At 44.8% G+C, this 23,262-nt stretch overlaps 1 protein-coding gene across 1 annotated transcript in view; it reads left to right on the plus strand.

Annotated features, from left to right (window-relative positions):
- Nucleotides 1-20,456, plus strand: part of PCLO (piccolo presynaptic cytomatrix protein) — a 271,526-nt gene extending 251,070 nt beyond the window's left edge. Inside the window, 3 exon segments of the mRNA XM_015422970.1 lie at nucleotides 438-572; nucleotides 6,441-6,586; nucleotides 20,316-20,456. Coding sequence (XP_015278456.1) covers nucleotides 438-572; nucleotides 6,441-6,586; nucleotides 20,316-20,456 — 422 coding nt within the window.
- The last annotated feature ends 2,806 nt before the right edge of the window (nucleotides 20,457-23,262 follow it).

Here is a 23,262-nt window from a genome sequence, read left to right on the forward strand (position 1 = left end):
TCAGCAGGAGTCCAACACCAATGCTATGATCCAGGCAGTGAGTAAATCCAAGTGGAGAAAAACAGGGTCCCTTGTGATGGATGAACTCATATACCTGGTTAATCTCATGGGTCTTTCCCATAAAGTCAGTACCCTGCCATGAAGTAAGGTTTGATTGTGGTTCAGGAACCCATCCATAGGGGTTCTTTATTTATACCTGGTGTTCTGCAGGGTGAGGCTGTGCTGAAAGGGTTGAAGGACTTTTAAAATCAGTTAAGTAATAGCAGCAATCTTTTGGACAGTCGTTACCACTCCCTGGCAGGATTCCAGCAGCGGTCCCCGCTTTGCTTAAGGCAATGTACAGCTTCTATGAAGAGTTATCATGTAACTTGAGACAAAGCCGTAAGATTTTTCCCTTGGTTGTACTGCATGTTAATTTTTCCTTTCTTTATTTGCAGGGAAAACCCAGATGGTGGGTGAAATTAAGATTGCTCTAAAGAAGGAAATGAAGACAGATGGCGAACAGCTAATCGTGGAGATCCTTCAGTGTAGAAATATCACATACAAGTTTAAATCCCCAGATCACTTACCAGGTACCAGCTGCAATGAGCATTTTAATATGGAAATAATATTATACTGATTAATTTGCATGTACTCATCATTGACTACTGCACTCTTGTAATCGCTGCAGAGTCAGGACCAGTGTTCCCTCTAAGCTGAGTTAGTGTGAGCCAGCTCACAGTTTTTTAGCCTCCGGCTCACACATTTTTGTCTTAGCTCAGGAAGGATGGCTCCAGTGCAAACTAATTTATGCAGTAGCCAAATCGCTCACTCACAACTTTAATGCCAGGAACTCACAAAGTAGGATTTTTGCTCACAAGACTCCACAGCTTAGAGGGAGCATTGGTCAGGACTTCAGGGGCAAATGCTCTTGTCAGTGGGAAATATCCTTGCAGTGAAAGGCAGTGGTCCAGGGGGGGGAAGTAGGCTTTTTAAAGGCCAAAATGAATGCTACCCCATAACTGCCTGTACTATTACCACCTTCCCTTACAGTATGCCCTCAAGAGTTGGTGATCTTGCAATTCAAAAGAGCCCTGCAAGATCCCAGGGGTTGCTTTAAACCTTTCCCCACCAGCCACTAGGGGTGTGCATTTGGTACAAACAGAACTGAATAAATACCTGGAAAATGCCTTGTTGGTATTTTTTTTTTTTTTGTATTTATTAAGTATTCAGCTCAGATTCTTTTTGGCTTTTATTCAGGCAAGCTTCAAGAGAGGAACAACCAGAATGGCATGGAGCTGACAGCTCTGCACCACCTCAGCTGGGGCTGGCTGGCTCCTCTTGCAGCTTGGTTTAAGGCAAGCTGCAAGAGGAGCCAGCCCAGGATCAGCCAGGGCGGCGGGAGCTGACAGCTCCACACTGCCCCAGCTGATCCTCCCTTATCTGCAGGCTCTGCTGGAGCTCTGCTGGTCAGCCCAGTTTAAAACGGACTGCCCAATGGAGCCTGCAAAGGAACCAATCCTGTGGGGAGAACTCTCCCGGCAGCCTTGGCTGGGGTTCTGCTGGGTAGCCTGGTTCAAACGGGGCTGCTCAACAGAGCCTGCTAAGGAACTGCAGGCTCCCTGCAGACTCAGCTGGGGTTCTACTGGGCTGCCCAAGTGAGACTGGACTACCGAACAGAGCCCTCCCAAAGCCAGCAGAAAGGAAAAGGGGGAAGATCTGAGATGTTCCCTCCCTCCTTTCTGCTGGCCACGGCTCCTAGAGGTCAGCAGAATGGAAGGGGAAAAGATCTGAGATCTCCCCTCCCTCCTTTCTGCTGGTGGGCTGCCCAGTAGAGCTGCAGCAAAACCTGCAGGGAACTCGCCCCGCTTCAAGTTCACTCATGCACAGCTTGGCTTGGAAGAGCCATTTAAAGGGAACTTTCCCTTTAAATGGCTTTTGCAAGTTCTGCTGTGCGTGAGTGAGTGAACCTGGGAGTGGTGCAAGTTCACCCACCCCCTTCTCCATTATACCCTATGGCAGGGGCGGCCAAACTTGCTTGACATAAGAGCCACGTAGAATAAACATCAGATGTTTGAGAGCCGCAAGACATGAACAAATATTACTGGTAAATATGCAAATTTGCTTTTTATTAACATGAAATAAAACTGCCAAAAATAATAACAAAAGCAGTAAAAACAGATATTGATAATGATATTTATTTGTCCAATGTTATTTGTTTGCTAATGATTTTTAGCTTCCCCAGCCGCCCTGCCAGGAGCCACACAATATGTGTGAAAAAGCCGCATGCAGCTACCGAGCCACAGTTTGGCCACCCCTGCCCTATGGGGACTGTCCTCATAGGGTATAATGGAGCTGAATAAATGTGGTAATTCTGATTATTTCCCAAATCCCCATGTCATACCAGTATTGGGATTTATAAATATCAAGAAATATCATTATTTTTCGGGTTCAGTACAGCTGAACCCAAATAATACCAATTTTTTACACACCCCTACCAGCCACCCAGGCCCTAGGACTGACTAGTGTATTTTTAAATGTCTGCCCACAAAAAGGTCACAAGGTGGCTTCCATGAAAAGTTTAAAAATACAATAAAAACAAAAAACAAAGATATATAAAGACATATTGAAACTAAAAGCCCAGAAGCTTAAAAGGATACTAAAAGACACAACTTTCTCCAATCAACAGAAAACATTAAAAGCAGTAGAGAACACAAAAAAATTCCACCACCACAAAGGCAGGGAAGGAGCGGAAACAAACAAAACCCAGTTGGCAAAAGGCCAGAGGAAAACAGAAAGCCACAATTCACACACACACCACCTCCCCCTCCAAATTTTAAGGATTACAGGGACCATTTTCCCCTCATAAACATGAGTCTGGTCTGGATCTGTTTCAGGGAACAGCAGTGAAGGGATGACTTTTCTGTTGAAAATCTTCCCCTCCCAAGGATACTTTGCATGGAAGAGCCTATCAGGGTAAATCATATGCATCGATATATCATAGTTTACCCCTCAGATACATCAGAATTTGTTTATTAAAAAAATCTATATCCAGACTCTCTTACTAACAGCTTAAAATACAATATAAAAGTAGATAAAAAGTGGGTGGAGTGCCTTGGTGAATCAGGGTAAACATATTCATTTGGCTTCCAACAGTAAGAAGCCAAGAAAAAAGGCAACTATAGAAATACTTTTCACAATAGACTAAGCAGAACCAAACACTGCTTTAACCATGGAGTTTTGAGTAGCTGCTAGATTGTCTCCAGCAACATGGTGATGTTACTTCTGATTGTGCCAGAAGTTACATCAATGAGTGAGAATTCTGATGCCCCCCCATTCCCCCTGCATATTTTCCTGCTGCCCAGCTGAGTGGCAACCAGAACAGCCCCCTCAGGTGGGCCCTTCTCCTATCTCCAACAGACATATGGCAATCCTAAGAACACTTTCCAGGAAGTATGGCCCACTGAATAGGTCTGAATGGGATTCTTAGTAAACTTGCTTAGGATTGTTCTCTTAGAGATATACAAACTCAAAAAAGCCCTTCTTTTAAAAAATAAATCATAGCATGAAAGAGGTGAAAAAACAGGCTCCTAGCTGGGAGGTCAACCCCCCCGCCCGCCTCTGAAGCTTGTAGGATAAATTGCCTCTATAAAAATCAAGACACACATTCTTTTGTCTAAATAAACATACATCTGCAGCTGATCCAGAAGACGTGCTTGGATCACTCATCTGAAGGCTTTAGCAGGCACTCAGCAGGCACTCACAGGGTTAATCTCCTATTCAGAGCAGGAAGCAGGTGATCAGCTCCTAGAGTTCCTCCTCCTCGCCAGGATTCAAAACGTGCAAAAAACTTCAAAAAGGAATAGTTCCTACCTGCTTCTCTGTAGCATAGGCAGGCTGGCATAGGGAGAGCCTCAAATCAATGTGGGTCTCACCTTTCACAGCTGCAGTATGCTTGGCAGGGAGGGCAGAAAAAAACTTGCAGGAGAAAAAAGTGGTTATTTTAATATCAAGCCTCTCGGCTGCTAATTAGCTCCTAGACTTTCTCTCTCGCTCCAGTGAAGCATTTAAAACTTACTTCACTTAGGCATATCAGGCAAAGTCAGTTAACCAAACCATCCTCTGCTACCAGAATATGTTGGAAAACTTTGCAAAATAGTTAAATATTCAGAAATTACAATGGATCTTTGCTTCACTGGAGAGGAGGTATTTTCTTCTATGTAAAAATCTTTATTTCTAAGGGAAGGGTTCACAGGAAACCTACAAAACAACAAAGACACCTAAGGATACATCTTTACACTTTGACCACACGGTCTACAACAATGGAAATTCTTCTTCTTCTTGACCCCTAGAAGGAAATCACCTGAATACATTAACCAGTGATTATGAGTAAACAGACTTCAGTTTCACAGCTTTGTTTCCATTGGCTCTGTGCCAAGTTTCCTTCCAGGTCAGTCTAAACAATAGCACACAAGGTAAACACACATTAACCCTATAATGACTGAATTTTAGACTTTGCAACACACATATTTCCAACACATGGATACAGAGAGAGCAGTGCCTGAAAGAAATAAATGGCATATTTCAGACCTGGGTTGGGTGGCAAAAGTGCTTTGGACAAAGCTTATCCTCAGGGGTGGACTGGGAGTGAAAAAAAGCCCTAGAAAACGGACTCATCCCTCTCCCCAACCCCACAAAGGAGGGAGAGAGGAAGAGTCAATCCTGCCCCCTCAAATGGGTGAAGTAAGTAAGAGGACGCCTACCTATAAACCACTTGGCTGGGAGCCACTTCCTTCACCTTACACAGGGCTTCATCAGGTGCTGCCTTCCTTGCTTCATCTTATGTGGGCTCAGGAAGGCCATGCACCGCCTCTTTTGCTTTGCCCCACATGGGGTTCAGGCAGGCAGGGCACCACCTCCCTCACTTTGGATGGGTCGGGTACTGCCTTCTGCACACCTTGCAGGGCTTGAGCCGGCCAGGAACTAGCCATCTGTCTCAAGGCTGGCCAGGTCCAGTTTGGGTGGAAGGCCAATCTGCCCCTGCTTGTCCCAATTCACCCCCCCCCCTTTCACAGGGGTCGCCTAAGACCATCGGAAAACACAAATTTTCGATGGTCTTATGATAGCAACGAAAATAATTTTATGGTTGGGGGTCACCACAACATGAGGAACTGTATTAAAGGGTCGCAGCATTAGGAAGGTTGAGAACCACTGCTCTATAACCTATTACAATTTCATTAGCAGGGAGCTAATGCTGGTGTTAACAGCCAGACTGCAAATGGCATTTAACTAGAATTTGTTTAAAAAACAACAACAACAACACTATTTACAAGATAATTAAGAAAATATGGGAAATCTTGAAAATAGATAACATTTCAGTATAAATGTATCCACAAACCTAACTATAGGTCACATTTATTTTAAAAACGGCTTCACTCTTTCTTGAGTTAGGACAGTTAATTCATATGGAAACCTGTTATAAAAGCAAAAATAAAATCCCAACAGGAAATTATGAATTAAAAAAGCAAGAAGTGACAGATCTATGAAATAATTCAGTGTCACCGTCTGTATGATTACAGTGATGCAGATATGAAGTTAGTTTACAGGCCATGTATAGTTCTGGTGACCATACATTCAGAGGCTAGAGCTATTTGACATATCTTAAAATATAAAGTGTGACACTTTTGCAGACATGTATCATGCACGTAGCTTTATCAGAAAACCAGACTTGTTGCCATCATGTAATGTAGGGCATGGCTTAGATGTGGCTTCCCTTCTATGGCCAGGTGTGAACTCAAGAATCCTTTGCAACATGTTCCAACACACCCTGGAGCATATTCTCAACTCACATGGCAAGGGGAACAGTTATATGAACTGAGATGATATCCTAGAATTCTTTGCAGTGATATAGTAAGTTCTGGAGAACACTCTCAGTTTTTAAAGGCACACCATTACCTTGCCCCACCTAGGCAAAAAGTGCTCAACCTTAGTATTTATGCTAAACCTGATTCCCTTGTCTTGTAGTGGTGCTTCATGTAAAAGTTCCAAGATTGTTGAATTGATTTGCCCCCACAAGGTGCCATTTGAAAGCTGATGAGGAGGAGGAAGTTCAGTTTCATTAAACAGATTTAACATTCATATGAAGGGCAGGTCTGAGAGGCTTGTTTATGACATCCTTTCTTATGTAGTGTTTTGAGAAGAAATTGAATGTCCAAAAATAGTTTCCATGGAATGTAAGCTCTCAGTGGAAGTACCTGAAATTCATTTTCTTTCTGGAAAATATACACCTTGCTTAATATTGTTTTTATGTCCTGTGTAAGACTGGTAAACAATATACATTGCAGGTACCTCACATTTATAACTGAGAATGATTTTCCCACTGCCCAAATTATTTTTGGCCTAACAATGTACAGTTAATTAACAGGCTTCTGAGTGATAGGTTGAACTGTTTATTTGAACAGATCTGTATGTGAAGTTGTATGTTGTTAACCTTGCTACTCAAAAGAGAGTGATGAAGAAGAAAACAAGAGTATGCAGGCATGACAGAGAACCTTCGTTCAATGAAACATTTAGATTCAGTTTGAATCCTAGCGGACATTCTCTCCAGGTAATCCTCCATTTTTATCATTATGCTTTCTGTATTGGTCTGCTGTTATTTGAGATTCTTCCAATAAGTTGCTTAATCACAAACCACATGTTTTTGATGGCCAGACTAGACATTATCAGAAGGCAACAGAAATTACTTCAAGTCCAGCTGTAGCCTGTGTCCAGGGGGATAGAATGCAATACCTTTAACAAGTTTTTGGAGAGTTCCTGCGGCTCAGTTGTAAAATATCTGCTTGGCACGCAGAAGGTCCCAGGTTCAGTCCCCTGGCACCTCCAGTTAACAGGATGGTAAGCTGCTGCCAGTCCAACTTACCTTGATAGACCAGTGATCTGAGACAGCTTCATGTGTTCATGCTTTGCTGTGACTAAAAAGCAACTAGAGGAAGCTCCCAGTTTTAGTAGAGAAACAGGGGCAATAATCTTCCCACCATTTGCCTGCTCAAACTGCATTTATCCCAGCAAAGGAAAGGTTCGAAAGGACCACAAACCACTTCTTTTGTTAGTTCATTTGCACCTTTCTTTTAAAAACAAAAACAGGGGGAAAACACCCTCAATGCTTTCCCTTTGAACAATCTTGGACAGAGAGGCAGCAGGAAGGGAGAAATGGTAGGAAGGTATAAGGCTGAGATGGAGTGGGGCACGGTGATTGATTAGAAGGAACTCCATGCTTCGGGTGATGTATGACTGACCCATATTGCACTGAGTGTTCCCCTCTGGGTTGGGCTGGGAGGATTTAAGTAAGAAGTTACATATGTGTTAGCCATGCCTTAATAAAGTAGCCGGTAGGCAATGCCAGGAAGGAACCAGTGGTCCTGGTGCACATCAGTATCAACAGTACTGGGAATAGGAAGTGTACTAATGTGGTTCTGGAAGAAAATTGTAGGTAGCAGGCAGGAGATTAATGTCCAGGATTTATGTAATCCTGTTCCCTGTTCAGGGCTGATGCTACCCAACTGGGCCCAAAGAAGGAGAAATCAGATTTAAAAATGGGTTCCAGAAAGGAATAATGCAAGATCTTGTGGCCTATGTATACCATGGTGGATCTCGGTGGGGATACCCCAGTATAGCATTATGAAGGAGAGTGAGAGAGAGGGATTGTAAACATAAATAACTTTGGGTCAGGTCACACGGACATTTAGTGCGGGCTTCACTGCTGATCCCTTGCGCATTAAAGTTTCCTGTTCATATTGGCAAACCCGCCTCCCGCACCGAAGTGGGCTGAGTCCCGTGGTTTCCGCTCTTTTTATCCACGTTTTCTGACACCCGTTGGAACAGGTGTTTTTCTGATATCTCGCGCTTTGTATCCGCGGTCTTGGTATCTGGACAGCAATCCGCCGTGACTACCCTCCCCCTTTTTTGTGTTTCCGGTTTAAGTTATGCGCATGTGCAAACAGGCACTAGCTTTTATTTTGGTTTTTTTAGTTTGTATGTACGCCCAAGCGCATGTTTAACCCCATTTTCTTTCTCGTTTTCCTTTACGTCATGGGAAGACAAGCGCATGTGCAGGTGTTTTTTTTTAAAAAAAAAACCCGCGCCGCCATGGGGATGGCGCACTGTGTGATCAGTACTTCGCGCGAGTGAAGCGGAAGACAGAGGGACCGTCTGACCACCTCCAAGAGATATAAAATGTCGCAGATAGAAGAACTGCGGGAAAACTAGCGCGGTAAGAGGTCCATGTGACTGCGGCCTTTATTGTTGCCAGATAGAGCTGGCTGGCTCACTCCCAGAAGGCGATTTACTACAACCCCAACACAAAGGATCCCCAAAAGTGAGGACGATCGGGAGAGCGAGGGAGCAGCAAAGGAGAACCAGGGATCTCGGGAGTCACGAGAAAGAAGCCAAAGAGGAGAAGAAGGATGCCGAGGCTTCAGAGAGCAAGTGCAAGGAGCTTGCAATAACCTCCACCGAAGACCCATAGAACGAATCTTCACGTCGAACTGAGGAGGCAAAGGAAGGAGACAAGGAGGCGGTCCCAACAGACGGGAGGCAGAACACCATAGATCATTGGCCCTGTTGCTTTAAGCTGGGGAACGGGTTGAGTCAGAATAAAGAGGAGAGATACACACAGCCGGGGAGGATGAAATCGGAGCGAAACAAGGACTGGAGTACAGCTGTGACGTAACACTGTTCAGAGGTCACTGAAGCCTGTCCCAACTGGACAATCACAAGCCAAGACAGCGATGAGGTACCCAACATGGGCCTGAAGCTCTTAGAAGACAACTGGTGCACTCCATCCCAGGAGTCTTTTCTAAAAACCCAGGTTGCACCACCAGCATTACACATGTCATTCCCACGGAACCCCTTCAAGTGGCGTGCTCCATGTGGAGACCCATACCGCGGGCTCGTTGGGATGAAGTGGAAAAAGAAACATAAGACATGTTACGGTTGGAAATCATTGAACCCTCTAGGAGCGCATGGAGAAGTCCTATCGTTCTCGTTCCAAAACCAGATGGTAGTACCAGGTTTTGTGTCAATTATAGAGAATTAAACCAAGTCTCAAGGTTCAATGCGTACCCCATGCCTCGTGCTGACTTGTTACTGGATCAATTAGGACAGGCCAAGGTGATATCAGCTCTAGACTTAACTAAAGGTTATTGGCAAGTGTTAGTGGAGCCACAAGATAGGGAGAAAACAGTCTTTGCAACACCCTCAGGTCTTTATCAATTTGTTCGGATGCCCTTCAGCCTCCATGGGGCCACAGCCACTTTCAAGCGATTGGTAGACACTGTATTGACTCATTGTAGAGTTTTTTCAGCTGCTTATATCGATTGCATCATCGTCTTTAGTGCCGATTGGCCAACTCATGTGAAACATCTACAGGCAGTCTTACTCGCCCCAGAAGTAGTGGGATTAACAGCAAACCCCAAGAAGAGTCTACTGGGGTTTCAAGAATTAAAATATTTAGGCTTATAGTAGGACAAGGAACAGTCAAACTTCAACCTCAAAAAGTAATAAAGATAAAGGAGTTCCCAAACCACAGTCGAAGAAACAATTGAGACGGTTCCTAAACCTGGTAGGGTATTATAGTCAATTTATTCCAGGGTAGGCCTCTAGAGCCTCCCCTCTGACAGATCTCTTGAGTAAATCTTACCCCAATGTATTACGGTGGGGCCCTGAGACAGACCAAGCTTTCCAAGACTTAAAAGGGGCCCTTCAGACTGATGTAGTCCTAGAGAATCCAGATTTTTCCCAACCATTTATAGTACAAACGGATGCTTCGGCTACGGAATTAGGAGCGGTCCTCACCCAAAAGATAGACAGCTATGAATGGACCGTCTTATTCTTAAGTAAAAAGTTGACAGATGAAGAACAGCAATATTCCACAATTGAGTGTGAGGTCTTGGCCCTGAAATGGACCATTAATGCATTAAGTTATTATCTCTGTAACAACCCCTTTACTGTGATGACGGACCATGCGCCTTTGCAATAGCTCACCCGCATGAAGGATACAAACCCCAGAATTCAACGCTGGTATCTATCCCTATTACCCTACAGGTTCACTGTTCAGCACCGGGCCGGGAAACAGAATGCCAATGCCGACTGCCTTTTGTGACTCTTCAATACTCCTGTCCGCTCACCAGATTCCAAAGAGAATTTGGGTCTGGCTGGCTCACTCCCAGAAGGCAATTTACTACAACCCCAACACAAAGGATCCCTAAAAGTGAGGACGATCGGGAGAGCAAGGGAGCAGCGAAGGAGAACCAGGGATCTCGGGAGTCATGAGAAAGAAGCCAAAGAGGAGAAGAAGGATGCCGAGGCTTCAGAGAGCAAGTGCAAGGAGCTCGCAATGACCTCCACCAAAGACCCATCGAACGAATCTTCACGTCAAACTGAGGAGGCAAAGGAAGGAGACGAGGAGGCGGTCCCGACAGACGGGAGGCAGAACACCATAGATCATTGGCCCTGTTGCTTTAAGATGGGGAACGGGTTGAGTCAGAATAAAGAGGAGAGATACATACAGCCAGGGAGGATGAAATCGGAGCGAAACAAGGACTGGAGTACAGCTGTGAAGTAACACTGTCCCAGGGGGTTTCACTCTGATAAAATAGGGAAGAGTACCCGGGCTGGGGGCTCTCACCTATGTTCTGAGGCTAGTGATGTGTCGGACCTCCGTTCCAGCAACCTACGTCCTCCAGTAGATGAGCAACTCTCCTAGGTAATCCCCAAAACCTGACAATAAAAATGTAAAGAAGCACCCAAAGACTGATTCCTTAAGCAGTCTCACATGCACACACTAGCTAGAAGGTATACTTATAGAAGGGAGAAGGGAGAAAAGCAGGAAGTTTTAGGGAAGGCACATACAACCTTCATATCTGGGGCTTGAGGAGAGGTCGAGGGGTAGATGCAAGGAGCAGAGTATCAAGGAGGAAAAGGATAGCCTGTGGAGTGGTTGCAGTGGCATCCAGATAGTGGGAGACTCTGGCACACTTTCTACAGACTTGGGATGGTCTTTTTATGGGGAAGGGCTCCATACCTAGACATGGAAACCCTCTGTCCCAGAAATATGAAGCTTGAAATTGACAGGGCAGTTTGAAGGTAACTGCTCTCAAAGTCTAGTGCGAAGATTAGTAGGGAAATACCTGACATTCCAAGGTGGGGTGATTGTTGGACAAGGAACTGGGGGTGAATGGTGGGTTTAAATGCCCTCTTGATGGGTAGATCAGATGTTAGGCTGCCTTTACCAATGGCTGGATTGGATTAGCAATACTTAAAGGTTGCCCAGCTGTCTATAGCTGGAAATTATTCACATTGCCTTGATGAATTATCCCTTGTCAGATATGATTGTATCAGGCATGCCTTAGAGCTCGGGAGAAACCTCTGAGGTGTGTCAGGACATTGAGTGATGTCTCCAGTGTTGAAACGTATTTTGTTATTAAAGATCATATGCCATGTTTTTATTAGTTCATAAGAATTATATGACAAACACCAGGGATACTGTAGGCTGATCCTGCCTTGAGCAGGGGGTTGGACTAGATGGCCTGTATGGCCCCTTCTAACTCTGTGATTTTATGATTCTATGATTCACTATGACCTGGGGGAAATCGTACTTAATCAGTTTCTAATTCCAGCACACTCTTCCTCTTCTTTCCTGGGATTTTCGAACGTCATGGCTGAACCCAGGTGCCTTCATGAGACTCTCCCAAGTTTCAGAACCCTGGTACTTAAAAGGGGGTGTCTATTAAAACAACTAAGTCCAAAACAAAAGGGGGACCCTACTATCTAAGGGGGTCTGAGCTGGAGGAGTGGACAGGATCCTCACATTGATCCAGGCAGAGATTAGACCATAGCATCTGTCTTCCTGGGCGGGAGAGTTTAGATTTGTTAGGCTGTGAGTAGTACTTTGACAGAAATTGACCATGTATTGATAGTTCTGCTTGAACTGAAATTTATTTATTTGATCATAAATACCTACCATCAAAAAAGTGGCAGAGTAGTTTTTAAACATCCTTCAGGGGGAAAGATGACAAGAGTTAGCTTATTCCAATGGATTGGCTGTTCTGTGTAATCTAAATGAGGGCAGCTAGAAATGGACAGTGCTAGTATGACAGTGAATGGCAGCCATTTAAGAATGTAAGAGGAACCCTGTGTCATGATCCTGTCTTTCCCCCAGACCAATCCAGGACTGTGAAAGGAAAGGATCATGGACTGAGACAAAGTATTTTACACAAAAACCCAAGAGAGGTAGTCTCTCTATGGATTTACAGACACGTGCCACCAGAACCTTCCACTATGATCCCCTTCCAGTCCAAGAGGAGGCTCAGACTCTTGACTGGCTTTTGGGACTTATCACAAGAATATTCTTAGCAAGGTAGCAACAGTTGGCAAAGCAGTTCAAGCACAGGATTTAAGGCTTGGAGTCAAAGGTACATCCATCAGACACAGTATTAAAACAGAATAAAGTTTATTAGCAGAAACTTGTAATCAGACCATAGGAGATTAGAAAAATAAGAAAGGCTATGCAAGTTTGTTGCCTAACTATACAATAGGGTATATTTACCAACAAGAAGAAGGGTCAATAGTCCAAGGCGGTCCATTTTAACAAAGTCCACTTAAGTTTCATCTTTGTGCCAGTATGCAGCCATGTGTTGAGCTGCAACCCAGGATCCTTTGTCTGCCAGCCACATGGCAGAAACAAAGCATGTCAGAATAAGTCCACAGACAGTAGATAGCAAGAACAGATTAGCAAGCAGAAAATCTGAGCTCGTGTCTTTGGGTTCAGACTAATAAGGGCCAATTTCAGGATTCAAATGACCCGGGCCAGGAGCCAATGAACACGATCTGAAATTGTCCAAGTGTCTGGAGTGGTCAGTAGTATTGAAGCCACACCTGCAGAATGTGATCCCAAGCTCTAACCACTCCCTCTAACCACTCCTCCATGTGGTACGTGACTCCTGGCAGCTAGGCCTAACTAGGCTCCAGTAGGTCTGCCAGAAGTGTGAAACATGTGTCGTTATATGACAGGGCAATTGAGCAAATGGTCAGGCATAGGAAGCTAGAACACCAGGGGGTGAGAGCAAAAGGCATTCCAAGGGGAAACATGATGCTACATAACATTCAAAGGGAGACATGAGGCCTACAGGAATTAATATTTCTATACACCCTCCCCCTTAGGATGAAAATTCGGGGACTGATACCTCAATTTTCATCCACATGCACACATGTGAGGATAACAGGAATTATAACACAGGTCAGCAAACACAGAATACATCAGTACATAATGAATACAAACCAAGCATAGGAATACAAGCATAACCCAACTCAATACAACTCATGAAGGTTTCATCTTCCCTCCAGGCACAGCTTAAAACATTTCCAGGTTACAAAAAGGAAAACTAAATCAGAACATAGTTCAGAATACAGAAAGCAAATAGCAGGTTAATCACAGTTCATTACAGAAAGCAATAACAGAACAGACTCATTCTTAAACTTTCAATTCCTCCTCCAGCTCTTACTTTCAGGTTTACAGGGAAAAATAGGTTAGAACATTCTCAAAAGGAAAATCCCAAATTGCACATCCTAGCAATTCTGATACAAGGTGGTTAAAATCAGTTGGCTATTTCCCGCCACACAAAGGCACATTTTGGCTCTATCCCAGCCATACACAAGACACATCCTACATCATGAGAACAGGCTGGTCTTCTCCCCAACCTCATAAGACAGTCAGCATCGTAGGGACACTGACAGACTCTGGAATGGATAAGGGACCCACCCTCAGGTCAGCAATCCCAAAACCCACTCTCACACACGAGTTGACGAGACCTTGTTTCAAGGCATCAAAGGCATTTTGACACTCCTCCGTCCACACCACTTTAACAGGTTGTTTTTTCTTGCACAGGTCAGTTAGGGGAGTGGAGAGAGCACTGAAATGGGCACAAAATCGTCTGTAATATCCAGCCAACCCTAGGAAGGCTTGGACCTCCTTTTTTGTTGTGGGTACAGGCCAGTCTAAAATGCTCTGCACCTTAGCCTCTAGAGGCTTAATGGCCCCACACCCCACTCGGTGCCCTAGGTACTGAACCTCAGCAAGGCCAAACTGGCACTTCTGTACCTTTATGGTGAGGCCAGCATCCTTAATTCTAGTCAACACCTGGCGTAAGTGGGACATGTGGTCAGACCAAGACTCACTAAAAATAGCCAGGTCATCTAGATAGGCCATGGCAAAGTCAGACAAGCCTGACAGCAAGATATTAACAAGTCTTGTGAAGGTCGCTGGGGCGGAGCGAAGCCCAAAGGGCATGGCAACAAATTGATACAGCCCAAGGTGTGTAATAAAGGCAGACTTCACACTGGCGTCCTCATCTAGACCAACCTGCCAGTAACCTTTATTAAAATCCAGCACAGTTATGTATTTGGCATGGCCCAACCTCTCAATCATATCATCTATGCGAGGCATAGGGTAGGAATCTGCCACGGAAACTGCGTTCAGACGCCGGTAATCCACGCAAAATCTCACTCCACCATCTTTCTTTGGTACCAAGACAACAGGGGAAGCCCAAGGGGACTTCGAAGGGACAATAACACCAAGATCCAACATTTCCTGAATCTCCTTGGCAATTTCTTGCCCATGTTTTGCACTAACCCTGTAGGGGTGAGAACTGATTGGTGGTACCTCCCCAGTTTTGATAGAGTGCGTAATCAAATGTGTCCTGCCAGGCACACTGGTAAAGAGCTCTTTGAACTCCTGCAACACCTCATGCAACTGCTCAGCCTGGTCAGGGGTACAGGCAGGATCCAGCACTACTTGGTCAAGGCCTCCCTCCTGTTTGCATTCCTCCAGCAAATCTAAGGGTTGCTCTGGTACATCACCCTTTAGATGGTAGGCCAACACATTAGGGGCCCTTTCAAAAAACTTTTTCAAGCTGTTTACATGATATAGCTTAGGTTGAGAATGCTCAGCTTCACATTCTACCAGATAGTGTACAGCACTCTGTTTTTCCACAATTTTACCAGGACCGAACCATTTTGCAACCAGCTTGTGACTCCTCACCGGTCTAAGCATCAGGACCTGGTCACCAGGGAAAAATTCCCGGGGCACAGCAGTTCTATCATAGAATCGCTTTTGCGTCTGCTGGGCCTTGACAAGGTGTGTTTTGGCTGTATTCCACACACCGTGCAACGACTCTCTCAGCTTTTGGAAGTACTCCATTACCGAGACAGGCCGCAGATCCGAAATACCTTCCCATTGCTGTTTAAGCATACGTAGAGGGGTGTTCAGAGTCCTGCCAAAAACCAATTCATTTGGGCTGAATTGCAGTGACTCCTGAAATGTGTCATTATAGGCAGCCACTAAGTAACAAAGATGTTGCTCCCAGTCTTTATGATAGTCAGATGCGTACTTGCGGAGCATCTGACCAATAGTTTTGTTCATCCTTTCAGTCCGGCCATTTTCCCAATGACAGTATGGGATGGACAACTGGTGGTCTATCTGGGCAATCTCACAGACCTTCTGCATAAGACCACTGACAAGAGAGGACCCAAAATCAGTAACCAGGGTCTTGGGCAGGCCCCAGTGGGTAGACTGCACCAGCAAAGCATTTGCAATAGTCTTAGCCCCGATGTTTGTTAAGGGTATGACCGATAAAAAATGGGACAAATGATCTATAATCGTGAGCAGATATTTCTTTCCAGTTTTCCCAGGGTAAGGTAAGGGACCTAATACATCCACACCCCACTTAGCAAAAACTTCCTCAGGGAGAGCTGGGGTTTGCAGAGGGGCCCTGGGGTTGTCTCTGTCATACCCTTCGAATTGGCAACTCGCACAGGATTGTACAAACCCTTTGACAGAATCATACACATCACGCCAGTAGAAGGACCTTGAGAGTTTCTCTAAGGTCTTTCTCCTCCCAAAATGGCCAGCGAACACGTTTTCGTGTGCCAATTTCAACACCATTTCTCGGTATTGCTGTGGGACAACAAGCTGCTCAATTTCCCCATGTGCCTTAGTTTGGCACCGACGATACAAAAGGCCCTGTTTAACAATAAACTTCACCCTGCGATCAGCGGTCGCCCTGGGGTCATTATGGACACTTTGCCAGCAGTCCTCAAGGGTAGGATCAGTTAGTTGGGCTTCCCTAAACTTCTCATCACCTTGGAACTCAGAGACAGCTCCCAAAAAATCATTTCCCTCTGTCTCACTGTCTGGGTCAACCGCAGGGCCTGTCAGTTCAGCGATAGCTGACAGAATGGGAATAGGGGCAAGGAGACTGGGGGTTTCAGCACTCTGGACAGCGGCCAGGTGGTGATTTCCCCCCCCTTCCTCCACAGCGGGCTCTGTTGCAGCCAAAGCAGACTGATAAGCAAGATCAGAGCCAATCAAGACTTGGTTTGCGCACAGATTATGTACTAGAACAATAGTTTTACCTTGGTAATGCTGGTAACACACATCAATTTCAGCAAGCCTTCTAGACACGGCCTTTGACTCGTAAGGAGTCACCAAAACTTCTTTAGACAAAAACTGATCAATATGAACCAAGGATTCATGCACAGAAGTTATTTCAGCACCAGTATCATACAGTCCACTCACAGTCACGCCATTAATGGTAATCTCATGGGTGTACGTCTTGCGCACCCATTCCAGCTGTCCTTGGTCGAGGAGAGATGCAAAACTCACCGAAGAGATTGAGGCTTGAGGGCCAGTCACGGTCTCTGGTGTCTCAGCCGGTGGGTTCACAGGAGTCAGAGGTGCAGGGACTGTAGGTTCCAGCTGTTGAATAACACGAACTTGGGGCTTGATTGCAGTGGGTGGAGTCCCTTTCTTCGCCAGCCAAAGAGGACATGCCGACCTTTTGTGTGAGTTACTTCTACACTCGAAACACAAACCAGACTTGGGATCCACAAGCTTCTTGACCGGCGACGTAGGAGGGGTCTTCCACTTCTCAGCAGAGGTGGGCAGCTTAGACGAGGGTGTCTTGGACTTGGAGGGAGACAGAGGATTCCCAGCAGCAGGGCGAGCAGGCCTTCCATAACCTCTCTCTCTGTGCTCTCGCATGCTTTGTGCGAGTTCAGCGGCATCCTCAAGCGTTTTGGGTCTCCGGTCCCGCACAAGGGCTGCCAGTTCATCCGTCAGCAAGCGGAAGAATTGCTCCTTCAGGAACAGTTCTCTTAGGGAGGCAAAGTCACGCACCCCCTCAGCACTCAGCCAGCGATCCAAATTCTGCGTTAGGCTAGCCGCAGTCAGCGGATAGTTATCAGGAGTAGAATGTCGCTCAACCTTGCGAAAAGACCTCCTGTAGGATTCAGCAGATAAGCCAAACCTCTTCAAGGCTAGCTGTTTAAATTTCTGGAAGTCAGAAGCATCAGGGCCACTAAGGGTCCCTAACAGATCAGCCAGTCCACCAGACAATTGAGATCTTAACACCAGCATATAGTGTTTGGGGTGTAACCCAATGTCTCTGCAGGTCTGCTCATAAAGGGTAAGATATCCGAGCACGTCCTGCCCCTGTTTGAAGTAAGGAAACATCCTTCTATCCACATCCCAGGGGGCAACAAAGTTGGGGGAGGCATTAGGATTATGCTCACCACCTCTCTTGCTGGAATCATCAGCAGGCTGTCGAGGCTTATCTGTGAACAGCTCCTTCCGACCTCTGGAAAAGCCTTCAACCCCGGGGTTGTGGCTAGCTGCCTGCCAGGCTGCGGGCTGGTCCCAAGCGCGGAGATGAGAAGGGCGTCGAGGCAGACTCCAATCTTCCTTCTGTGCACCATGAGGGTCTGTAGAGCCAGCAAACAGCCAGTCGTCTGCGCTTCTGCCGTGCTCCACCTCTCTCTGGTATAGAGGGGCTCTCCTTGGACGCACAACCGGTTCTCCAGCGTCAGCAGCATCCCAGAATTCATCCTGGTCCCTCACGTCATCCACAGTGAGCAGAGATGCATTGTCCATGCTGAAGGAATCACCTCCCTCAGCCATAGCAGCAAAATCTCTATCTACCACTATAGTAAAATAAGAAAACTCCTCCCTAGCCTGAGCAAGCTCTGCACACAGGGCAAAAATACCCAGATGATGACATTTGACTCCAGTTCATACATCCCCACGCTAAAGCCACCATGTCATGATCCTGTCTTTCCCCCAGACCAATCCAGGACTGTGAAAGGAAAGGATCATGGACTGAGACAAAGTATTTTACACAAAAACCCAAGAGAGGTAGTCTCTCTATGGATTTACAGACACGTGCCACCAGAACCTTCCACTATGATCCCCTTCCAGTCCAAGAGGAGGCTCAGACTCTTGACTGGCTTTTGGGACTTATCACAAGAATATTCTTAGCAAGGTAGCAACAGTTGGCAAAGCAGTTCAAGCACAGGATTTAAGGCTTGGAGTCAAAGGTACATCCATCAGACACAGTATTAAAACAGAATAAAGTTTATTAGCAGAAACTTGTAATCAGACCATAGGAGATTAGAAAAATAAGAAAGGCTATGCAAGTTTGTTGCCTAACTATACAATAGGGTATATTTACCAACAAGAAGAAGGGTCAATAGTCCAAGGCGGTCCATTTTAACAAAGTCCACTTAAGTTTCATCTTTGTGCCAGTATGCAGCCATGTGTTGAGCTGCAACCCAGGATCCTTTGTCTGCCAGCCACATGGCAGAAACAAAGCATGTCAGAATAAGTCCACAGACAGTAGATAGCAAGAACAGATTAGCAAGCAGAAAATCTGAGCTCGTGTCTTTGGGTTCAGACTAATAAGGGCCAATTTCAGGATTCAAATGACCCGGGCCAGGAGCCAATGAACACGATCTGAAATTGTCCAAGTGTCTTGAGTGGTCAGTAGTATTGAAGCCACACCTGCAGAATGTGATCCCAAGCTCTAACCACTCCCTCTAACCACTCCTCCATGTGGTACGTGACTCCTGGCAGCTAGGCCTAACTAGGCTCCAGTAGGTCTGCCAGAAGTGTGAAACATGTGTCGTTATATGGCATGGCAATTGAGCAAATGGTCAGGCATAGGAAGCTAGAACACCAGGGGGTGAGGCAATTACATTCCAAGAGGGGAAACATGGAACCTTATAGCATCAACAGAGATACAGAAGGTTAAAAGAATTACACAAGGGATACATGAAAGCTATAGGAATCAATATTTCTAAATATTTCTATACACCCTGCTGTACCAACTAGTTAAACATCTTGTTTCACACAGCAGACTACCAGCTGCCCTGGAAGACTAACAAATGGGACAGAACCCAAGATCCTGATTGTTGCCTCCCAACACTGGCATTCAGAAGTTTACTGTCTCTGATTGTGAAGGATCCTTTTAGCCATTGATGGGCCTATCCTCTATGAATTTGTCTAATCCCCTTTAAAAGTCACCTATGGTCATGGTTACAAGTACATCCTCTGGAACAGAGTAAAGAAGTATTATATGGTAGAAATGAAAGTGAGTTACCAAAAAAAGGATTGATCAATATTTCTGAAGACAGAAAAAAGTGAGGTGAAAAAAAGTGGAGGGAATTTCTTTAGCACAGAACGGGCTGAGTTCTGTCTGGACAGAATGTTGTTTTTATTTATTTATTTTAAAATGTCTCTATCCTTCATTTCTCTCACCAATCAAGGCTCAAGGCATCTTAACAAAACAAATCACATTCAGCATGATATTACAGTACAAACCATGTGCAGAAGACTGGAAATATCTCTGCCCTTTTCCCAGGCAGATTCTAGTGGCACAAGAACTGGGGAACTTGGGGCTGTCTTCCTCTGGCCTGGCTGGAAACCCTCCACTCCCCCCCCCACACACACACACACAAACCATGGCAGATGTATGAACCAGAAAGAAGGGGCTCTGTAAGATGCTATTTGCTTTTGTCTCCCTTAAAATGGAGGTGAGGACAGACTGCTGATACTTTGCACATGCTCACGTGCAGTGTATCAAAGCAAATAAAAATTATTGGGTAAAAGGCCTGCATTTGAGATGGATGAAGTTATTCATTTGTGAAGTAAAGGCACTCTTTGCCATGTCTCTGAATAAGAAAGGGGTGAGGATGGTAGCAGACCAGATAGAATAGTAGCAGTCCAGAGGTTCTCACCTAGCGACTTGTGTGTGTCACGTGTAGCATGAGGGAGAATTGTTTCCAAAAGTAGTTAGGTTCAGAGTCAGTGATGACCCCCCCCCCCGAGTTACCAAGTAAGCTCTGTGGCTTCCCAGTCTGAAACTAGTACTTTAACTGCCAAGTTACACAGGCTGTTTTTTGGTGTTTTGATCTTTGTAGCCCATCTATTCTATTTTTTCTGTTTCTAGATTCTCCTTGTTTCCAATGGAGGAAAGTTTATGAAGAAGACTTTAATTGGCGAGGCATATATCTGGCTTGACAAAGTGGACCTCAGGAAAAGAACAGTAAACTGGCACAAACTTTTGGTCAGCTCAACACAGGCACATTGAGCAAATGCGTCTTCTTGGGGCAGCTAGGCTTTTGAGGTGTCTGTACATGTGGTTCCAAGACTCCAGTTTGATATTGTGTTTAGCTAGATCTTCATACTATTAAGGAGGAAGAGCAGGTTTCTATGAGGGCTAAATAATTGTTCTCCTATATTTAAAAAAACAAACAACCCCCCCCACACAGCAAATGGGGGAAAAATCCACCATCCTGTGCCCAGAAGTCAAAATGACTGTGCTTGAAAAGAGCTTTGTGATGTTGGAATCTTTGTGGCTATGAAGATAAAGCATTTGAAGGCAGGTGTTAGTACAGGGCGGCTGCAGATAAATCTCTACATGGAAGAGAGCAATCTGGGTCTTGGTGTGATACGAAGGAAGCAAAAGCACCGTAAACTCAACTTACGGAAATATCATCCATGTTCTTCACTTCAGACTACCGGGCGTCTGGCTATAGTGAGATGGCGCTCCGGGAAGCAAAGCGCAAGATACTTCCTTTGAAATGGTTGCATAATCTTATTTCATATCATTAGTCACATGCAATGGAGAGTAAGTTCAAAATTATTTCTGTATTAGAACTGTGAAATTACCTAGTTGACATGTGAAGTATAAAAAGTAGATACGTCATTGTAATTGTGCAGGGGGATGCCTTGGAATTTGAGGGATGACTTGGAAAAGAGACTGATGATATTTCAGCCTACCTTTCAGTTGGTTGTTTACAATGATGTGGTTAATTCTACAGGCTTTTAAGTGCTGGAATGAATATCACTGCTTCAACTAATCTTTCTTGCCTTTGTGAACTTGAAGGGGTTGATGTTTCAAAATATTGATAATGAAGTAGTCCCAGTGCTAAGTCAGCAGCTGGAATTCTCAGCACCTATCTGTCTCCGGACAGCGCTGGCTCTTCGGCTTTGAAACGGAGATGAGCACCGCAACCCTAGAGTCGGATTCGACTGGCTTTCGAGGAAGGGAACCTTTACCTTTACCTTTATCTGGCAATGCTGGTTGTTGTGCTTTTCATACATATGTAAACTATGAAGGAGCATACATTTTGTTCTGAAATGGTATTTCACTTGGGAAAATTATGTTCTTAGGGGAATGAATTCTGCACCATAAGGCCAAATCTTGCATCTGAGATTGTGAGCCCAGCAGGTTCCTAAAACAAATGTTGTTTATATCCCTTACTGTGTTGATTGGCTTTTTACTTTTCTCTCAAGAAACGGACATCTCAGGCAGAAACAACAAATCTGTGCAAGCAAGAACCCAAGAACAATGTCCAATTTTATTTTAAATAAGGAATGTTCACTTGCGATACTTGTTTTCAAGACAAATCAAATAAAACAATCTGACGCAACATAAAATCAGATTGACAGTAAGTTTAAATTCTAAATGTTAAACCTTTAGCTGGAGGGAAAGACCTCAGTTCTAGAAAATATATTCCTAAAAAACACATTGAAATACAATGTTTCAAAAAACAAAACTATTAAAGGCCAATTGAACACAGAGCTAGGCAGCGGATTCCACTGTTGCACAACTCTTACTGTAAAAACGTGTTTCCTAATAATCAGCTGATACCTTCCTGCCCTTAATTTAAACCCATTGCAATAAATAATATGCAGAGTATATTATTTTTTCCATATCTGGTTGGGAGAGGTTGTCACTCAGGATTCATTCATCCAATCCCTAGCAGTGATTTGAATTTCAGTCCTCCCCTCATCGGAGCTGCGGTGGCTCAAGTGGTTAAGATGCTGAACGGCAGGCTGTGGAAGGTCAGTAGTTCAGCAGTTTGAGACCCGGGTGCCGCAAGATGGAGTGAGCTCCCATCTCTAGTTCCAGCTCCTGCCAACCTAGCAGTTCGAAAGCAAGAAATTGCAAGGAGATAAATAGGTACCACTTTGGTGGGAAGGTAACAGTGTTCCGTGCGCCTTGGTGTTTAGTCATGCCGGCCACATGACCACGGAAACGTCTTTGGACAGCGCTGGCTCTTTGGCTTTGAAACGGAGATGAGCACCGCAACCCTAGAGTCGGATTCGACTGGCTTTCGAGCAAGGGAACCTTTACCTTTACCTTTACCTTACCTCCCCTCATCACACACACAAAATGTGCTGTGCCATGTAGAAATTATCTTCTGCATCATAACTGCATTCACATTATTGAAAACTAAAGCTAAATAAGAGATGTGTCATTGGATCTGCACTTTTCATAAACATCCAGGTTCAATTAGTAAACAAGTTAAATCTGGTGTGCAAATTGAACTTTTGTTCCTCCTTTAAAATGAAACTCTTGGATCCCTTTACCATGGAGCTGCTGGATCCTATTGCCATGGAGATTTCCATTAGCAGCAAAAACTTGTGGAAGGTTTACAAGGAAGCTGTTTACCATTCCTTAATCAGACTGCAACGCATAGAATAAAGGGTATGGAAAAGCATTCAATTACAAGCATTGACAGCTTCATATTAGAATTGCCAAGGTTTTCCACAGGCTTTTGTGGCTTCTACCTCAGCAACTGCCTTCCTTAGCCAATGGCTAGAGGCCTTGGTTACAAGACTGATGTAGAACAGCCAGTTGAGATTGCGGCTAAATTCTATGGGCCATGCTCATTGTACATGGGAATCAAAGCCTGGGGTAGTAGCTGTTAGGGAAAGTGGTTTCTGTGGGCACTGACTTGTTCTACACCACTACACTAAAAAAAAATGTGTGGCCCACATGCACAGCATCATTCCTGAGACTAGCTGATGCCTCCAAGTTTTCTCTTGACCAAATGTCTGAGTTGTGCTGGAATCATTCTATGCAACAATTAATCACCTTTAAATGC

Source organism: Gekko japonicus, unplaced genomic scaffold (genome assembly GCF_001447785.1).
Source record: "Gekko japonicus isolate JY-2015 unplaced genomic scaffold, Gekko_japonicus_V1.1 scaffold145, whole genome shotgun sequence".
NCBI lineage: Eukaryota > Metazoa > Chordata > Lepidosauria > Squamata > Gekkonidae > Gekko > Gekko japonicus.